The sequence below is a fragment of the Ptychodera flava genome, chromosome 9 (genome assembly GCF_041260155.1).
Source record: "Ptychodera flava strain L36383 chromosome 9, AS_Pfla_20210202, whole genome shotgun sequence".
NCBI lineage: Eukaryota > Metazoa > Hemichordata > Enteropneusta > Ptychoderidae > Ptychodera > Ptychodera flava.
The window spans coordinates 3,734,757-3,754,691 of record NC_091936.1 but is presented as its reverse complement, the minus strand read 5'-3'; the positions used below and the strand labels follow the sequence as shown (position 1 = coordinate 3,754,691).

At 37.2% G+C, this 19,935-nt stretch overlaps 1 protein-coding gene across 3 annotated transcripts in view; it reads left to right on the top strand.

Annotated features, from left to right (window-relative positions):
* LOC139139781 (uncharacterized) overlaps positions 1-19,935 on the top strand; it is a 46,428-nt gene that overhangs the window by 20,096 nt on the left and 6,397 nt on the right. For all 3 annotated transcript variants that reach the window (XM_070708691.1, XM_070708689.1, XM_070708690.1), the window contains exons 3-14: positions 818-929; positions 2,040-2,139; positions 2,632-2,772; positions 3,015-3,131; positions 4,758-4,918; positions 11,203-11,452; positions 11,715-11,840; positions 12,808-12,999; positions 13,250-13,503; positions 14,005-16,259; positions 17,150-17,243; positions 18,923-19,046. In XM_070708691.1, the coding sequence (XP_070564792.1) occupies positions 818-929; positions 2,040-2,139; positions 2,632-2,772; positions 3,015-3,131; positions 4,758-4,918; positions 11,203-11,452; positions 11,715-11,840; positions 12,808-12,999; positions 13,250-13,503; positions 14,005-16,259; positions 17,150-17,243; positions 18,923-19,046 (3,926 nt within the window). The remainder of the gene's footprint in view (positions 1-817; positions 930-2,039; positions 2,140-2,631; positions 2,773-3,014; positions 3,132-4,757; positions 4,919-11,202; positions 11,453-11,714; positions 11,841-12,807; positions 13,000-13,249; positions 13,504-14,004; positions 16,260-17,149; positions 17,244-18,922; positions 19,047-19,935) is intronic.

Here is a 19,935-nt window from a genome sequence, read left to right as displayed (position 1 = left end):
TTCTGTTGCTTTGGTAACAGTATTATTATCTTTATTTTATTAAAATCTCTTGATTTCTAAGTACATTACAATCACTGTGAACAATGAAATGGAGGAATACGTACAAGTACGTAGATGATACACAAAATATGCAATTTGTAACTTGTCCTAGTTGATAACAACAAAAAGTCTTCCATGATCTTAGCAGCTGCTAGCTGTTTCAGGTAAACTTATTACAATAAACTTGTAAGACTGAAATGCATAGGCTAGGGTAGAAGTTCTGCATAAACCATTATTATACATCATTTATTGCCAGAATATCAGACATTCAATGTTCAGAGAGAAAACGCGTGACCAAAATAATCAAAGAATGGTGGCCATACATGTATATACTTCTATGTCTGTAGTGTTATTCAGTTGAAATTATACAAAGTTATATTCTCACTAGCAGATGACTGAAAGTAAGATGTGTCTGAATTCCTGGCTGCTAGACTTGAGAATATTCATGTGGACATTCCTTAATTTTCGATCTTGTGACTAAGCTTGCATTTACATGATAAATTCAGTGAAAAACTGCACCAAAGTTCCATGCTCAGCCAACTTACATGTATGAAAAATATTTGGTCGTAACAAACTTCAACAATATTCACGTTTTCACCAACGTCTTCATGCTTGTGTAGTTGGCAGATTAATTACCTTCACAGAAATGCACAAAAAACTTAAGAAGACTATACATGTCAAGTTCTTCCATCTACTCTTCTACGATCCGTTGATACAATCATATAAATTGTTTGTTTTTAACACCTGAAAATTGACACTTGTTTGTGTTACATTGTAGGTGGCCGAGATCAAGAAGGCAGACCTATCATTACTATACCGTCCAAACAGTTTGGAATCATAAAAAGTACTGCTTTAGAAGAAGTTATCAAATATTACATTGCCATTACAAGGTATGTATCATCATATCCAGAAAAGTTGTACTGGTAATGCTGATCCAATGATGTAATATACATGTACGTAATGTTGTTTATTACATCCTCTTGTAATATCTTGTTATAATTATAATCTAAGGATATTTCCCACCTATATTTAGCTGTCCAAATTTCTAATGGATGTATGGGGACATACCATGAATACCATTGCTGAAATTTGAATGTTGGTACAACTACATGTATATACGGTACACAGCTTTTTCAGTTTATGCCAAGTCAGGGACTTGTGGCAGAAATAGTAATCCTAGTAACATTTAGCAATTTTAGAGAAATTGTCAAACGTGGATACAACTGATGTCAACACAACACTTTGTGTCAGGAAATGATGTGACTTCTTTACACAAACATGAGTTGAAAATGAACTGAAAAAATGTTCCATTAGATGTACGATTCTATAAAAGACCAAAAACCCCATTCCCTTTAACCAGCCAGCTGGATGGCTTTTTTGAAAAGATGATGCAGTTAGGATATCGCTGAAATTGAAAATTCCTCACTTGAAGTTTGACATTGTCTAAATCAAACTTTTTTACTTATATTTGGGTCACTTTATGCATGAATCACATTATTATTGTGTCACTAAATGTCTGTGTGCATGGAGATGACTTGACAATGTGTGAAAACTGTGACCTCAAATACATAGATGTATATTCACCAGACCACAATCTCAGACAGCCCAGTCAATTAAAATTTGTGCAATTTAATTTAACATTTATGGACTATTGCAATTGTTCAGCAATTTATACCTGATACAGCAGCCGATTTTTCTAAAGAAATATCAAATTCAGTTAGATGTTACGGGCAAAGCTAGTTTTTCAATTCGCTATTAAATATCAATCCTACCCTTGCAAAGTCATTTTTCTCACCACAACATTTTGTCTTATTGTTTGCAACAACACCTGAATCTATTTACAGAAAAATTGATGGGAAACCACAAAACTTTTGTTGGATCTTTAACTTTGACATGTTGTTTTGGAAAAAGCCATGATGTGCCATTGTGTATGAGTAACTTTTAAACAGTGATAGATGGATGTCAGTATCTGTAATAACAATTGCAATGGTTGATTCCAGGCCGCAAGTTAAGCATGCTGGATTTGGGTTTGTGGTAGACTTCAGTCGTGCAAATGAAACCATGATAGATATCATTATTGCAACACTCAACACAGTACAGGTGAGTTATCAGAATACAGACCAACTAGCCACATGGTGTCTCCCACATGGTGTCTCCCACATGGTGTTTCTCATGGAAATTAATCTAGGTAGTCATCCTGTTTTCATAGTGGGTGGTCAATTAAAATGCCAATATGAACAGTGCAACCTTAATGTGTAACATCATATCCGCGTAGCAACACTGAATCACTATATAGATAATTGATATGTTTTTAACTTCATGATATCACTGCTATCAAATCAACAACTCATATACATATAACTTTTCAGTCAATTATTCTTAAGTAAAAGCCAGTAATATCTTAACTGACTTCAAGAGGATTTGCCATTATTTTGTAACAAAACTAGTCTTTTCTTTCTGTATGAGCTTGGTACAATTATTTGTACTCACATTGGATACAGAAATTTTATAATTCAAAACAATGTCTTCTCATCATTCACATGTGTCACCAATGATGCAGTCTAATTATCTGTAACTCTATTATTAACACAGGCACAACTGAAAGGTGCAGTAGCTATGCTGTATGCAGTCTCACCTATTATCAAAGCTCTCCGTAAACACATGCTAGCCAAACTAGGACTTCGCAAAAGCAAAAAGGCAAAATACAAAAGTATGCCACAGCCGCTGTTCAAGGTAAATATCATAGTTCATCATTGAAAATAAAATGCTTTGTTTGATCTCCATTGAACTGACAAAATCTGTGTGTATTTGAAGTACAATCATCGTTGTTGACAGCTTATTTTAATCCTTCTTGAAGTATATTTGTTGTAACGATTTTAGAAGATCTGATCTGAACCTTATATTTTACTTCAGATGACTTTCAACAGTGTCTTTTCCACTAAAGTTGATGTATTTTTATGTGTGTTTGATTTCAGAGTACAGCCCATTATAACATATCAGACTTGTATAACTATGTTGACAAGAGTCATTTAACACAGGACTTAGGAGGTTATATGAACTATGACCACCAGGCATGGGTCAAGTTTAGAAAGGTAAGCACCTAACCCTTCAGCCCCTGTTTAGCTGTACCTGAATCCAGCCACCCCTATGAAAATAATTGACAAATCCAAGGTAATACATGTATAATGAAAAGAAAGAGTAAAAAAGTACTATGATCGCTATTTGTACATGATAATTGGAATCAAACTCAGTAGATCCCCTGTGTGTAAATACACAGATGGATTCAACAACTGTTAGACAAATATACTGTCTTCAGATTTATTTTTGATAATGTACATCATGTACATAGCATGTAAACAATCCAATCATAAAATTTGCAAAATGTTCTGTCTACCGTACTCAATGAAGGAAATTAGTTTTCAGATTTGTTACAATGGCGTGTTTTTCAGAAAGCAGTCACATTGTTTTCCAGGCCAGTAAGCATTTCAATTAGTTACAAGGTTATCAAGATATTGACAAGCCACTGTAATTGATTTTGCCAGTTGTTTATAAATTTCCTGCTGTTGCAGTGCATGTTGTAAACTTAATTACAAGTTACAGAGATGCTGTGAGAACTATCTGTAAGAGACAACAGTATACTAGTTCAATGTAACTGTACTTTTAGATGATCAGTCAATCACAGAAGTCAGTTTAGATCTGGCATTGGAGTATGTGTTAAAGGCGAGTTTCTTGTTTACACACAATGTATTTCGTGCACGATATCTAGATGCACCTAATCATCATAGCTGCAACATTTAGATTATACGATGTGGATTATGACAGACATGTTTTAACTTTCGTCAATCACCATCGTACCTTGGATACAGTGTTGACGACTGTACCCCTTTAAGATCTGTCTACTTTTGGGAGAAAGTTATTCTAAAGTAGTTATGATGAAAAACAAGTACAGTTGAAGGTATCATGAGATATGGGTCCATGAAATAAATTATTCACAGAATTTGATCATTGTACAACATTCATTCATTGACAGACTTAATTGAATAATTCACTCAATTTTTAGCTACCATCAAAGACCACAGTAATCTTTTGTTGTTTTGTACTACTTTTCATGAAGATATTGCACACAAATTTCAGCAACAGCCAAATTCTTAGATAGTTTGTTAAATTTCTAATGATCTTGCAAATATTTTAAACATTTGTTCAGACTCATGGGAAAGTCGATTATATGTTCTTCCCTGCAATAAACAAAGTTTCACAACTGTTAATCTGTGCAAGATCTCTACCATAGATTCAGTTCTGTTTTATGTAACTGTAACCTTTAAATCTCAATTTCCATGATTCCCATGTGATATCAACTTTGTTGAAAAAACCTTGATTCTAGTCAGTGCCTATATCATGTGAAAGCCTTTGTGTCAACATCTTGTTAGTTTCTGTGGAGCAGTAATAACTGAGAAAATGCAGTATTAAAGTCACAAGATAGTGTGCTTTATATAAACTACCTCTCCCCACAACGAAATAACCAGAATTCAATACACGACATGAAAATTAGCCGTTAACTATATGTTTGGAAAGCAAGCTGACAGACTTAAACCAAGAAAAATGAAAAAAAGGATGTCATCACTGCATTTTCAGTTGGAAGACAACGAAACTATTCCTTGTTTGGGTGCTTGTCTGGTCAATGCATAGAGCTGGAGATGTAATGAGTTTTCTCCTTCCAGGTGTTTGAACCATTCTACAGGGATGCTGAAGAAGTGATCAAAAGAATACCTTCAGCATTCCAACAACTGACTGCACTGTCAGACTTTCCTAAAGCCAAAACACTTGATGAGATACAGGAGATCAAAACACGGCTACAGCAGGAAAATGAAGATATCAAAGGGTAATTTGTCAAATTCTATGAATAGCGCCCTCATTAGGTCAAATCTTGTTCCTGTCAATTCAGTTGCATCTGATATAAAAGCATTACTTGGCGGTTTATTTACATGGCCACACTTTTGGACAGTAATGGCTGCCAAGAATGTAAAACAACAGAAAAAATGAAGATATGTGAGAGAGGAAATACTACAGAGGCAGTGATAATGAAGCATACTATATCATGTATACATAATCCATAGGTTGAAATGAATTGTGCAGAATTTCAGTGTCGTTCTATATCAGTGTTGCAGCAAGAAATTTTAAACCAAGGGACACTATGTCCCACTACCATTTATTTTGGTGGACATTTTGCACATTTTTAGGACAACATGCATCAGTTGTCAATCAAATTTTCTATTATTTTATCATAAATTTAATAGTTTCACAAAACAAAATTCAAGCCACTGGGATTGCGTCACTATGCTTTAATTTTTAAGACAATTGTAACAGTATACTGTATCTTCCTCCAATCAGAGTTCAGTCTGCCTACAACCAAGCGCAGCATTTTAGTTACTTTTAATCACAGATTCAGAAGTATGTAAAATACGAGCCTCAAACTAATCATGCTAAACAAATCCTTTGCACATTTCAGCCACCGAATAAACCAATTTGCATCTTCAAAAAGAAAATTGAAATGGAGCTAATTTTCAATTTTCAAAATGGTTTTATCGTCTTGATTATTACCTTTTAGGTCTATCTTTAAATTTAAAATCTTTGACCTTAGCTTGACATATAGGAAATAGGTATATACTGCTGTGAGGATGACACATTGCGGCCATCCAAATTTCTCTCTGACAAAACTTTATTTCAAACAATGCACTATCTCCGTTTTCCCAATTTTCAATTTACCAAAGATCTCATTTTCCTATTTTATTTTGGGCGGGGCTGCTGATGGTATCTATCTGTGGCCTAGGAATGCATCAAATTTTGACAGTTATTAGCACAGGAAAGTTGCTTTCAATGGATCGAGTAACAAACAAAAAAGAACAATTGTGTTGCCGCAGGAAAGGAAAGTCCCCTATATAATCTGTTTGACCTGACCCACTAAAGTTCTATGCGCTCCCTGTCAATGTCGCAGACTTGTACATTGTAAAATATCCTGACAGCTATCAGCCCAATCAGAGTGCGGCATCCACATTTAATTTTATCTGATTAATGTATTTAGCTGTCAATCTCTGAATGCAATGATGTTCTCCTCATAATGATCTGAATAGCCAATCATAGTTTGCCCACTTCGTGAATTGCATCCATTACTACCCATCCAAATATTGACCTTGAAGGCACTTGATATCATTTCGGAGACAGTATCGTCTTACACTTTGTTCAGAGATACCACTTGTACTGAGCAAAACATTTTAGAGATGAACACTTTGGGGTGACTTCTTCCTTTATCAACCATTTCTTGAATTTCTTGCAACTGAACGTACTGACCTAACTTCATTGCCTGAACTACATGTACTCTACCAACCAAAGAACAGCGTTTGCTTCTCTTCCAGTATAACTATGTTGGTCATGAGACGATGTTATTCCCGCTGTAATTTTTAAAAACTATTTTTTGCAATTATCGTTACCTAGCCCCCCTCCCATCCCCCACCCCCAAGTACATTTGGTCACGCAGAGACAATGATTCCAATTTGATACAATTATTTCTGCCATAGTATCCAAAGATGATGAGCAACACCCAAATGAAATGGGAAAATTGGATAATTAGTATATTGGAAATTGAAAATTTGGAAATAGTGCATTGTTAGTCCCCACGGACACCGTCCGGGGGGACTTATAGGTTTGGTCATGTCCGTGCGTGCGTGCGTGCGTCCGTGTGTGCGTCCGTGCGTGCGTCCGTCCGTCCGTTCACGCAGATATCTCAGAGACGCCTGGAGCGATTTCATTCAAACTTAGTATGAGGATTATCACCTATGCCATACATATGCACATCGATTTGTTTTACGATCTGATTCAATATGGCCGTCTGCAGCCATTTTGTTTTCTGTATTTGATGTCAGTGCGTATGTTCACGCAAATTCTCAGTGATGTTAGGAGCGATTCCATTCAAACTTGGTACATAGATTACTCTATATGTTACACATATGCACATTGCTTTTTGTTTTGATCTGGTCTAAAATGGCTACGTGGCGGCCATTTTGTTTCCTATATTTTACGACTGTGCGGGCGTTCACGTAATTTCTCAGCGATGCTGGGTGGGATTGCATTGAAAGTTGATACCTATATTAATCTCTATCAAATATATATGCACGCCGATTTTTGTAATGATTCGATCATAAATGGCTGTGTGACGGCCATTTCTTTCCTGTCTTTGATATTCATCCACAGGGTCCCCAGGTATGATCCACAGGGTCCCCAGGATGAAATTAATATTAATGCTGTGTCCATGCACAGGGGCTTATGAATGCAGATATCTGAGATATTCCTGTGCCAATTCTTTTTAGTCCCCACTGACACCGTCCGGGGGGGACTTACAGGTTTGGTCATGTCCGTGTGTGTGTGCGTGCGTGCGTCCGTCCGTCCGTTCACGCAGATATCTCAGAGACGCCTGGAGCGATTTCGTTCAAACTTGGTACAAGGATAGTACCCTACCTCATACAGATGCACGTCGATTTGTTTCACGATGCGATCAAATTTGGCCGCGTTAGAGGACTTTTTAGTTTACGCCTCCATAGACTCCCATGTATAAGGCTGTTCTCCATAGACTCCCATGTTCCGGTATAAGATAAGGCCAAGAAAAATAAAATTTAGTTTCTCATCGTATCATATTGCAAAAGGATGCAGTGACACAGTTTTTAGTCCCACAGATGAAGTTCAGGGGGCTTATAGATTGGGTCATGTCTGTCCGTGAGTCCATCCGTTCACGCAGATATCTCAGACACTTTGACAAAATGTCACGTGACCTTGGTGACCTTTGACCTCAAATATATATATTTGTCCATAACTCAGTAACCACAAGTGCTACACCTTTCATATATAGTATGATGGGACACCTTATGACGCCACATATTGTACCTCATTAATTATGTGCATATCTAATTTTGAGCGAGCCAATAGAGCTAGAGGTCTGATTTTTACCTCGCGTGCGCATGCGCGCAGCGAGGTTATGGTTTAGGCGTTTCTGTGTGTGTCTGTCTGTTAGCACGATATCTCAAAAACGGCTCGGCAGATTCCGATCACATTTCGCACACAATTTTTTCTTCAAATTTGCAAGAACTGATTAGTTTTTGGTGGTTGTGCTTTGCGAATTTATCAAGTTATGAGTAAAAGAAAATTTGTGGCCTGTATAAGTCTATGGGGAGGCTAAATAAGTATGTTTGAGGGCGCTATACTAAAACATTTTACACAAAGTGATTTCTGAATTCAGTCACTCGGCCGCGCTGATCGCTAATCTTGAGTTTTGACTGTCGATGTCGTCGTGTCGACGTTTGACTTTAAGAATCGTGTGGGTTACTCTGGACATAGCGAACCAAAAGCTAGATTATCGAAGGTAAGCGTCATAATATTTGATCAATGCATTTTTCTCTGAGAATGAGATGTAGAGTGACACTTTTCCATCTTGTGTGTGTGTCAGCGAATTTATATTCCGGCATGGTTCCGCTGAGATCAGCATAATATTATGGCGACGTATTGACAGTCTGTGTCTTTTAAGTTGCTTTTCAAGATTGTATTAGCTACAGAACCAACAATGACAAATTTTTCATGAGATTTCCATGTTGGCATTGATGTTAAATCAGCAGCAGTAGGCTAGCTCCTGCGTACAATAGGTCTGCGTTTCCCGGCGGTACGGTGGTAGGCCGACGGCTTGTACCACATGTACCACACTGTCCACAGGACACCACGTGGTAGAGGCCGTGTGCACAACCTGTACGCAGAGCTTCGAATACACTAGACAGAGTTCGTGTTTCCGTAAATTAGGCATTGAACTTGACAATATGGCAATAACCAGAATCATCGACCATCGCCTGACAAGTGCACCATAGTCAGCTGTACATGAGTTGCGTGGCGTGATGAGCAGGTTCCCATGGGTATTTATTTTTTGAAACGCGTACTTCAAAGGTCACGAACTCATTTTGCTGCTACCGGCGCGGCACAGATGATTTTGAGAAATTCGGGAACAAATTTTGTCATCTATTGACACATTTTCCTTCTTCATAAAAGCCAATACCCCAAGAAGTACTTTACAAAATGTGCACGCGAGGCCATTCAGTTCATATCTGGTTGGTATATAGGGATAACTTAGCAATACAATTTTTTTGACAAAATGTCACATGACCTTTGACCTCAAATATACATATTTGTCCATAACTCAGTAACCACAAGTGCTACACTCTTCATATTTGGTATGATGGGACACCTTATGATGCCACATATTGTACCTCATTAATTATGTGCATATCTAATTTTGAGCGAGCCAATAGAGCTAGAGGTCTGAGTTTTGGTATATAGGGACAACTTAGCGATACAATTTTTTGAGAAAATGTCACGTGACCTCAATGACCTTTGACCTCAAATATACATATTTGTCCATAACTCAGTAACCACAAGTGCTACACCCTTCATATTTGGTATGATGGGACACCTTATGACGCCACATATTGTACCTCATTAATTATGCACATATCTAACTTTGAGCGAGCCAATAGAGCTAGATGTCTGATTTTTGGTATGTAGGGATAACTATAGGATAGAAATTTTTTGACAAAATTTCATGTGACCTCGATAACCTTTTACCTAAAATACATGTTTATGTCAATAAATAAGTAACCACAAGTGCTATGTCCTTTATATATAGTAGGATGGGAGCTCATTAATTATGTGCATATATAATTCTGGGCAAGCCAATAGAGCTAGAGGTCTGGATTTTTGCATATAGGGATTAATTAGCAATACAATTTTTTTTTTCGAATGTCACATGACCTTGATGACCTTGACCTTGATTATACATATATATGCATAACTAAGTAACCACAAGTTCTTTATGCTTCAATTTTGATAGGATAATAGACCTTAAGATGTCACATCTTGTACTCATTTATTATGTGAATGTATATTTCTTGGCTGGCCAATACAGCTGGAGGTCTGATCTTTTTTCCTGATTTAGAACCATAACTTAGACATGCCTCTTGTTTCAAATTGGGAACAATGATATAGACCTATGTGTCCATAGATCTGAACGCCACACTCCAGTGATACTTCTTAATGACCACATTTCCCTGCCCCATCAAGACTAATACTCCTATTACAAGTGGGGACTATGTCATTGTCAATGACTTGTTGGAAATAGAGTTTTCAGAGGGAAATTTGGATGGCCTCAAAATGCCAACCTCGCAGCAGTATATACTGTTAAAGTCATTTATAAGACGCATCTGTATTGTAAGTTGCACCCTCCTTTGATTGACTTGAGTAGGATGAAATCCTTAAAAAATCGAAAATGGAGAATGTATGCATTATAAGTCGCACCCCTTTTTCAGCAGATCTGTCACACTACCGGCCACCACTGAGGTTGGCTATGTTCATCAAAAGTTGATACTTTATCCTACCGGTTGACGAAGGAGTATACCTCTTTAAAAAACACAAAAGTACATATTATAAGTCGCACCCCATCTCTTGAGAAATAACCCGAGTTCAAAATTTGCAACATCATAATAAAAGACGCGTCTTATAAAATGACTTTAACAGTACCTCTTTCCCATATTTCAATCTCAGACCAAAGATTTTAAATCTAAAGATAGACCTAAACGATAATAATCAAGATGATAAAACCATTTGAAAATTGAAAATTAGCTCCATTTCATTTTCTTTTGGAAGATGCAAATTGATTTATTGGGTGGCTTAACTATGCCACGGATTAAAACAAAGGTCATCGTCAGTAACAGATATTACTTGCAGGCTACACCCATTACTTACACCCACTGAACACAGTTGACTCATCAGTGTGCCCGACGCGAGGTGACCTGCCGTGTGCGAGAATGCGGGACAATGGGCTCTGTTTGGGGTACATTGTCACTAGGGCGAACCCTGGCTGCAACACTGCTATATATGTGATCCCTCTAAGATTTTGTCAAGGGTCTCCAAAATAAGCTGCTTTCTATAGTATGACACACAGCTAGAAAATCAGATGTACTGGGTTTGTTCTGCAGATGTTTAAACACTGCACCCTAGTGTCCGCATGCACACTTTGGGGCATATTTGCCATATAGTCATCATATCTACAATTGCAGTTGTTCTTCATTTACTTTACAGAGACCTTGGACTTGAACCAATGCTGTCTCAGTGCAATTCATTACTGGGAAAACTCAAGAAACCAGATGACAATTCAATATTTGTCTCAATGGCTCAGAAACCAATGTTCAAGGATACACTGCATATTACAGAGAGATATCATGAAAGATTAAATGGAGCAGATCAGAAAGCAGATGTCTTGTTTCAGAAAGCAATGAGAAAAATTGATCAGTCATTACAACATTTGCAGTTTGAAAGTAATCTCAACCAGGTTGGTAACTGTCTATGCTGCCTATGAGAAATGTCAATGTACTGTTTAATACATTTTTGTAATTCATCCTTTATTCAGAACATTGAAAATATTTTCAAGATGAAGTTTTTCTGAATGATGATATGGTGATATTTTGTTCATTTCTTCCACATGAAATCAGTAAGTATTGCTGTGTTAGTCTAATTTATTGCTTACTTCATCCATACATTGCCAGTTCATCTCTTTGTTTTCTTTCAATTTCTCCTTTCACTCATAACTGCAGTTAATAGACTGGATCAATAACAAAGGTATGGTGTACTTGAAATCAAATATTGAAGTGCCAGACAGTCTGAGTAGATCTGAAATTTTGAAACATCACTTTGAAACTGGGTTTCTGAGTTCAGCCAAGGTGAGCATCATCAATATTGTACGTATTAAATGTATTTAGACATTAACTCTTCATACTCATTGAAAAGAGCAGAAACTTTATTATCTGGTCTGTGCAAGCAAGAACAGTGATACTACAACTACAATTTCTTTGACGTAAAAGTTAGATTTGAATGACTGTGCTGTGTAATGTATTACATCAATAGAGATCAGTTGTCTGAAGAAGAGATGCAGCAAACAAAATGCCTCTCCTTTGTATCAGATTTGTAGAAGAAAGATTGTTTTCTTGTTGCATTGTTGTGAGATGAAATGTCAAATGCCCAGTCCATAATATGTACTTTTTTGCAAACTAGTGATGTCATATTTACCATGGTGAATGTCTTGGACTGAGTTACCATGGTGAATGTCATGGACTGAGTTACCATGGTGAATGTCATGGACTGAATTACCATGGTGAATGTCATGGACTGAATTACCATGGTGAATGTCATGGACTGAGTTACCATGGTGAATGTCTTTGACTGAATTACCATGGTGAATGTCATGGACTGAGTTACCATGGTGAATGTCTTGGACTGAATTACCATGGTGAATGTCATGGACTGAGTTACCATGGTGAATGTCTTTGACTGAATTACCATGGTGAATGTCATGGACTGAGTTACCATGGTGAATGTCTTGGACTGAGTTACCATGGTGAATGTCTTGGACTGAGTTACCATGGTGAATGTCTTGGACTGAGTTACCATGGTGAATGTCATGGACTGAGTTACCATAGTGAATGTCATGGACTGAGTTACCATGGTGAATGTCATGGACTGAGTTACCATGGTGAATGTCATGGACTGAGTTACCATGGTGAATGTCATGGACTGAGTTACCATGGTGAATGTCTTGGACTGAGTGACCATGGTGAATGTCTTGGACTGAATTACCATGGTGAATGTCATGGACTGAGTTACAATCTCTGGTTTGCAATCATTTCACAGGAAGTTATCCAGCACAGTGAAGCATTGATACAACAAGCTGATGAGATGGTTATTAAGGACCACTACAACATACCTGTTATCTTGGCAACTTCCAAAAACTTCACCAAAGTAGTACAGCAATTCAAAGATGCCTTACAGCGGAGACATCAAATCTTGCATCATTGCTCTGTCTTCTACCTATTACTGGAAAAGGTATGTACCTTTAATGTGTTGACAGTGACGCTGTCTTTGGTGTCCAACTATGCATGACTTCATCTAGAGCAACAAATTCTAATTTGTTTGCACACACACATACACAGTTCTGAAAAGATTTTACAGACTTTGTGAAGACAGAGCTGTTACACTACTGTTATGAAAACACCCAGTTGGTGTACTTAAACCAGTAAATACAAATGAAACATGGACTCTGAGATTAAATGTAGAACATATATTTCTTCATCAGTGTATACAATGGTATCGGAAAACGTTGACATTCCTGCCACCAGAGTTACTCGACCACAAGGAGTTCTTTGTTTCCCCATCTGGTAACCATCGCAAACACCCTTACCTAATGACGTTAGAATGGCGTGAAGAGAGTAAGAGATTTCTTCGTAAACATCCGTCACCAAGCAGTGAAGAATTACAAAGATTAAAAGATTCAGTCTTACTTGTTGCTGATATGAAAGTCAGAACTCAGGCAAGACTGTTGATACACAGGTGACTAGCTACTAATATTCTGATATTGTTTATTCACAATGCCATCCAACCTTAAGGTTTTACTGATAAATGAATGAGCCAGAGAGTACAGCATTACTTCAAAAGAATTCTTGTGTTAGATTTACCAAGCTCACTTTTTAATGCAAAAAGAAAGTTGTATGCAACCACTCAACTAGATATCAAATTGATGTACATTATTTTTTGTTCTTACAAGTTACAGGAATAGATAAAAATTTTCACAAAAATGACTCTACAGAGACCTAGCAATTTCTTTTTTTTGAGATTGCAAGCAGCACTGAAGTTCAATATTTGCTCTGTGTGGCTTGTCAGTCTCAAAATTCCTTCATGAAAAGTAGCTCACGTTGTTGGTACAAATTTCCAAGGGATCATGTTGTTCTCTCAAGTGTGAAAATGTTTCATTTCAGAAGTTGATGTCTGAGAAAAGATCATATGATTCAGTATATTGTTCACAGATCGTTCTTGTACTACCTTGTTGCACAGGTGTCTGTGGCTGAAGTGTCTCTTTAACAACAAAGAAAAAGTATCTCCTAAAGAAATGCTGAAGATACTGCAGTGGCAGACCAATTATCTTGAAGGTTATGATGACATTGAACTCTGTGAGGAGGACAGCGAAGAAAGTGACAACATCAAGGGCAAATCCAAATCAAGTCCAAAGCAACGTTTGAAACAAAGGGAGAAAGTAGACAAGAAATTGACCAACAGGCGAGATGAAGATGATGATGATGACTTTGATGGAACTCCAAACAGACACCAAGATAAAAGCCAAGGGAAGGGAGATAGGAGAGACAATAGATATGGTGATACACACTCTGACAAACAGGATGACACAGCACCATATGGGACAGAACACAAAAGGTATCACAGACATAACAACTTGCAGAGTGGAGTACAAAATGACTCAGATGGATTGGAGGATTCTGGAGTGAAAAAACGTGTAAAGTCAAGACATAGGAGATCACAGACTGATACAAGGAATGGGAGAAGATATAGTGATACAAACCTGTACAAAAGTAGTGATACAGATCCTAAGAGACACCATAATAGAAGCCCTCAACAAGGGTCTCCAAGACTTAGTGATCATAGCCCTCACAGGTTAGGAAATGATGATACAAATATGGATGCATCAAGTGACAGACTGAAAGCCAATACTGGTGATGACTGTAAGGGTAGTGATGGATTCATTAACAAAAAACATGTCAGTATCAGTACAGAGAAACCATCATTTTATGAAGATAATGTTACTGCCATCTCTATGCCAAATTTGCACCAACCTAGCTTACATGAAAATGACAGTCAAAACCAAACCTATGGAATATACGGTGACAGCGATGATATGGAGGGAGTGTTGAATGGGCCTCCAAGAGACCTTGTTGATTTTAGAGGCAAAACTGGACTTGATCACCCCATGACAGGTATCCAACCTAACAACATGCAATGGCCTTACATGATTCCATCACAACAATTTGCTCAGACCAGGTGGACATCAAGCGATGCGTTACTCTGTAATCAACCAAACCATGCTGGTATCAACAACACCACTCCCGGACAGATGCCCAACTATAGTTTAGGTTCAACACCAGCAGTTACATCCAATGCATGGCAAACACCACACAGAGCCATGTCTCTGTATCAAACACAGAATGGTGTGACATACACCATACCAGCCATTGGCTTACAGAACAGACATATTTCACCATCCAATACAGACTCTGGTTTTACATACTCTTCTCCCAATCTCAGTGGAAACACCAATTCTTCCTTCCAAGAATCACCATTGAGTGGAACACATACCCAGACTCAACATGTGAATTTAGGATTACCCAGAAATGCATCAAGCATTGACACCATTAGTGATTTACTCTTACAAAATCAGTTGGCCAATCAGCTGCTTGCATCTCCATCCTTGGCCAATCAGATGAGGCAGGGTTATGTAAATCAAGACAAGCAGAAGACATCAGTGCAATCAATTCATCAGGGATATCTGTCACCTATTGATCAGTACAGAAGGCTTCCATATCAGTCTATTTCTGCAAACCAAACCAGGGTTCTGCCAAACTCAGTGTCTCAACTAACAGCCCAACATGGAAATCAGCCAGGCTTCATACTCACCCAATCACAACCACCTTTGACATCACTGCCATTGTCAACCAATCAATATTCTTTATCTGAAATCAATCAGCTAACCACACCTCCATTTATGTCAAGTCTACCAAGTGAACAGAGGGCATCATCTGCCAATCAATCTCACAGTTCTGTTCCATCCATGAGCAATGTGCCAGCACAGATCACTGCCAATCAACTTCAACTGCCAACTCCAAGTAGCCATTCTCAGACTACTTCAACACCGCTGAATTCTCATCTCACTCAAAGGAGAGATCTGCGACGTCTCTCAGGTCTCAGTCATTCATCTTACCTCACTCCTTTGGAGAAACTTGAACTTGAAGTTAGTCATGACAGGAAGCAATTGGAACAAGATATTCAGTTTGATCGGGCCAGCAGACAAAGAGCTGCTTATCAGGGCATACATCAAACCATGATGAATGACAGGCCTTTAGATTTGACTGTACAAGATCAAAGACTAAGCGATGGTCAGATGGCAAGCATAGAGGATATGAATTTAGTAGAATCTTCACTCATTGAACAGCTGTCAAATTTACTGGTTCCACAGAGAGAGGATGCTGCTGCTGATGAGACACAAAGTGGTAGTGCCAGAGAAAGAAAACCAACACTAACAAGTAAGAAAATGTCTCCCATTTATTGCGCTGTGTGGTTGGTGTTATCTTGTGAGTTGTTCATACTGAGTAAATTTTCTTAGCATAACATAATGATAATCACTCAAAACACTTTTACCAGTAGTAACTTGTCTCTGTATTATATGAGCTAGCAATTGCTGTGGATCAAGAGACAATTTGTTTGTTCTGGTCACACCGCCCTCTTGAGAGAACATTGTTAAATTCTGCATGCTTTGGTCTTACTGTAACTTTACCCAAAATCTGGCAAAGTCAGGATAATACTAGCATATACATTTACACCCACTTGTTGCAAAACTTATTTCCTCAAATCAAAGCAAAGCAGTGTTTATGCTAAAGCTTGTAAGTGGTCAGTCCCGCTTTGTTTCAAGTGATAAATATGACAGCCAACAATTTGCAAACAAAACTGATCACAACATGAATGGTGTAGATAAAAATAAATGATGTATACTAGTAATTGATAGACAAGAAGGACATGTGGGTCTGCTCAGATTTTGGTTGTCAAATCCAGTGAAACATATCTTCAGGCATTTTGGTGTTGTCTTCTTTCATTACCTCATGATGTATTTATTGCTTTTCAGTATTTGGATTCATTTCTCAGCAACAAATGCTTTTTAGCTGTCTATGTAGATTGGTCAGCCTTTTACCATCTGATAGAAGACACATGAGAATAAAGAAGTATTAGAAGTTGTAAATCTGATACAATGCAACTCATTTTTACCAGGGATTGGCAAAGTCCCAAAAGTTGTTAATGAACAAAGCTGAGTTTTTTTTCAGGCAATTTAAGATGCCGGCTTGTAATGCAGTATCTTGATGTGATGTATCATCATATTGGTACATCTGAAAACTTTTTCACTTTGTTCTGTAATTTTTAGGGAATGTTAGTAGTGATGGTGCTGTGTCTGGAACAGAAAATGATCTGACATTGCAAGAATACAGATCCATGTTAGATGAAGCTAAAAAACTCAGGTGGGTAACAGGTTTCTCAATTGTTTTTTTTTTTATGCAGAATATGATGATTACTTCAAATAGTGGCAGTTCTACTGTGTTGCCATACCAATATCAATAACAAACTCACTTTTTCGAAGTCATCAAAGTCACCAAGCAAGAATGTACTCACAGTTTACCGTACTCTCTGAGTGTAACTCTCTGCTCATGCATAAGCATAATACGTAAAAAAAAATACTGTACAGCCATGTGTTAACCTGTACTGTGGTTTAGTTCAAAATTTGTAAAGGTTAGAACCTGTAGTGGATTGTTACAGTTGATAAGATCACTTTTCAGACCAAAGAAACTAGTAAAATAATGTGACATTGAAGTTTCCATGTTGGTAAACCTTGAATAGAAGGCACGTTTTTCCAGTCCCATATGATTCTGGTACCCTGAGACCCCTGTTGCCTAATAGAATAGTCCCACTCCAAGGTCAAAACCAGGATCATGCCGCCAATTTTCATTTTCTATTCAAGTCCATGATGTTGGTTGTCATCCTTTGAACATGCAATTTCATTTTTTAACAAATTGTTTTTATTGAACATTTTTACCAGTGACTATTACAGATTTTCAGTGTTGTGCTGTTGTTATCACAAGATGGTTACCGTTTGATTATTGACCCTCAATTATTTAGGGTCAGTGGTTTGATCTTGGAAATTTGCTCTTTTATGTATTGATGCATGTACACACTATATTGTTCATGCTGGTCAGCAACACACATGATGTCTCAGTTCTGAGTTTACTTGTTATATTTCAAGTAGAAATTTGACCAAAATGTCACTTCTGTATCCAGGGATTATATAATCAGTTTGATTTGAAACAATGCTAAAAAATAATATTAGTTAGGCTGGAAAATAGATGTTTTATACCATGTACAATAGCTATATTCTCCTCTGTGGAGCCAGTGCCATGATCTGATTTGTGCAAATTTGTTAGAATCATAACCTTACAATGACACAAATTAGCATTTTTGGACTTCTAGAGTGTGGCAGAGAATAAAAAAATTATCGCATTTTTTTTCCATGTGTCATATTGTTCCAGTCATTGGCACTGGATCATTATCAATATCTTAATTTTAGATTACGATAGATGATACAGACTTTTGATCTGGAGGTTTGAGCCATGTGCAGTGTTGGTCATATAATGTAGGTTTTGTTCAGCCTGATACAAAAGTATTTTGTTGTGAAAGATTTTTTATCCATGCATTATACAAATATTTCAGACCTATCAACATCTTGATTAGGGTTTTGTCCAACCATACGTTTTGACCCCAGAGATAATTCCTATACAACAAATACCTGCCATTGTGATGTTGATATTTATTACCTCCAGTATAGACATGTACACAATTTGGAAGAATAAAATAATGGGTAACAAATTTTTGAAATAAAAATAATAGATTATAATACAAAATATTTGGTGAACAGATCAGTCTTGAAACCAGTTTGAAACATTCCACATTCCTGACAAAGCCAATCTTTAGAAGGAGTAAGTTCAACACAAATGGGGCTCGAAGAGAATTGCTTTCTGGCCTTAAATCTCAGTGAATATAGCAGTTGTACATTGCCTCTGCAGTCTGACCAGATAGTGTCTCTCTGACAGTCACCGAAAATTCATGGGATAAATTTATTGACACTGTTTATTATTATCTGACTTAGACTGGCATCAGAAGAGTCTCTGCTTCAAGAAAAACAACGATACGAGTCGCTAAGACTGCAGCAAGAAGAACTCACTCAAACTCAAGTTGAAGAAAGTTTGAAGAGATCAGAGAAATTGTTACAGGTTGGTTAACCAAGTGTACTCATTGATAATATCTCATCCTTTTGACTCCTTATTGGATTGATACAATGCCTTTGGTGGTTATTTGTTGATGGAACCCACTCAAAGTGGATATGATGTTGTAATGTCTGAGTAGGAACATAATTATTATTGCTTCCTTACATGGAGTTGTGATGATATGGATCTGTGATGATGTGGATCTGTGATGATATGGATCAATAAATAGATTAAATTGTAAATACTTTGATCTTATAGCAAGGACTGTGGTCTGAAATTTGAATTTGATTATGTTGTATTTAAGCAATAAAGCACACCCAGCGACGGTATATCACAAGATTTTGATCAGTTCACAACATATATGCATTAGCGATAGTGAGTGCATATATGAAGTGAACTGGTCAAAATCAAGTGGTATACCGTCCCTGGGTGTGATTTATTGCTATTATATCATAGCAGTTTATTGAAATTCTGGCATGGAACGTCAAAAAAGGATTTTTGCTCTTGATCACATGTGCCATATCACAAATATACCATGGTTACTTTCACATCTGGACCAATCAGATTGCTGTATTTGCACCATCAATATACTGGTATGATATACTAGTAATATCTGTTAACATAAAGAGGTACATTGATAAAGTAAATATTAACTCACATAATTATTTGAGTCAAAATAATAATTTATTCAGTTTGGTGGAGCAAAAGGTCACTTTGAATATTTTCAGTTGGCAATTCCATACTGCTTTAAGCAGTATTTTCAAGAAAAATTCCTCATTTGAAAATTTATGAATGAATATGGTGTCCAGCATGATTTAAGATTTTTTTTTTCAGAAAAGCAAATATAAAGGTGAAATAGAAATCTTGTAATATTAAAGTGCAATTAAGAGTAGAG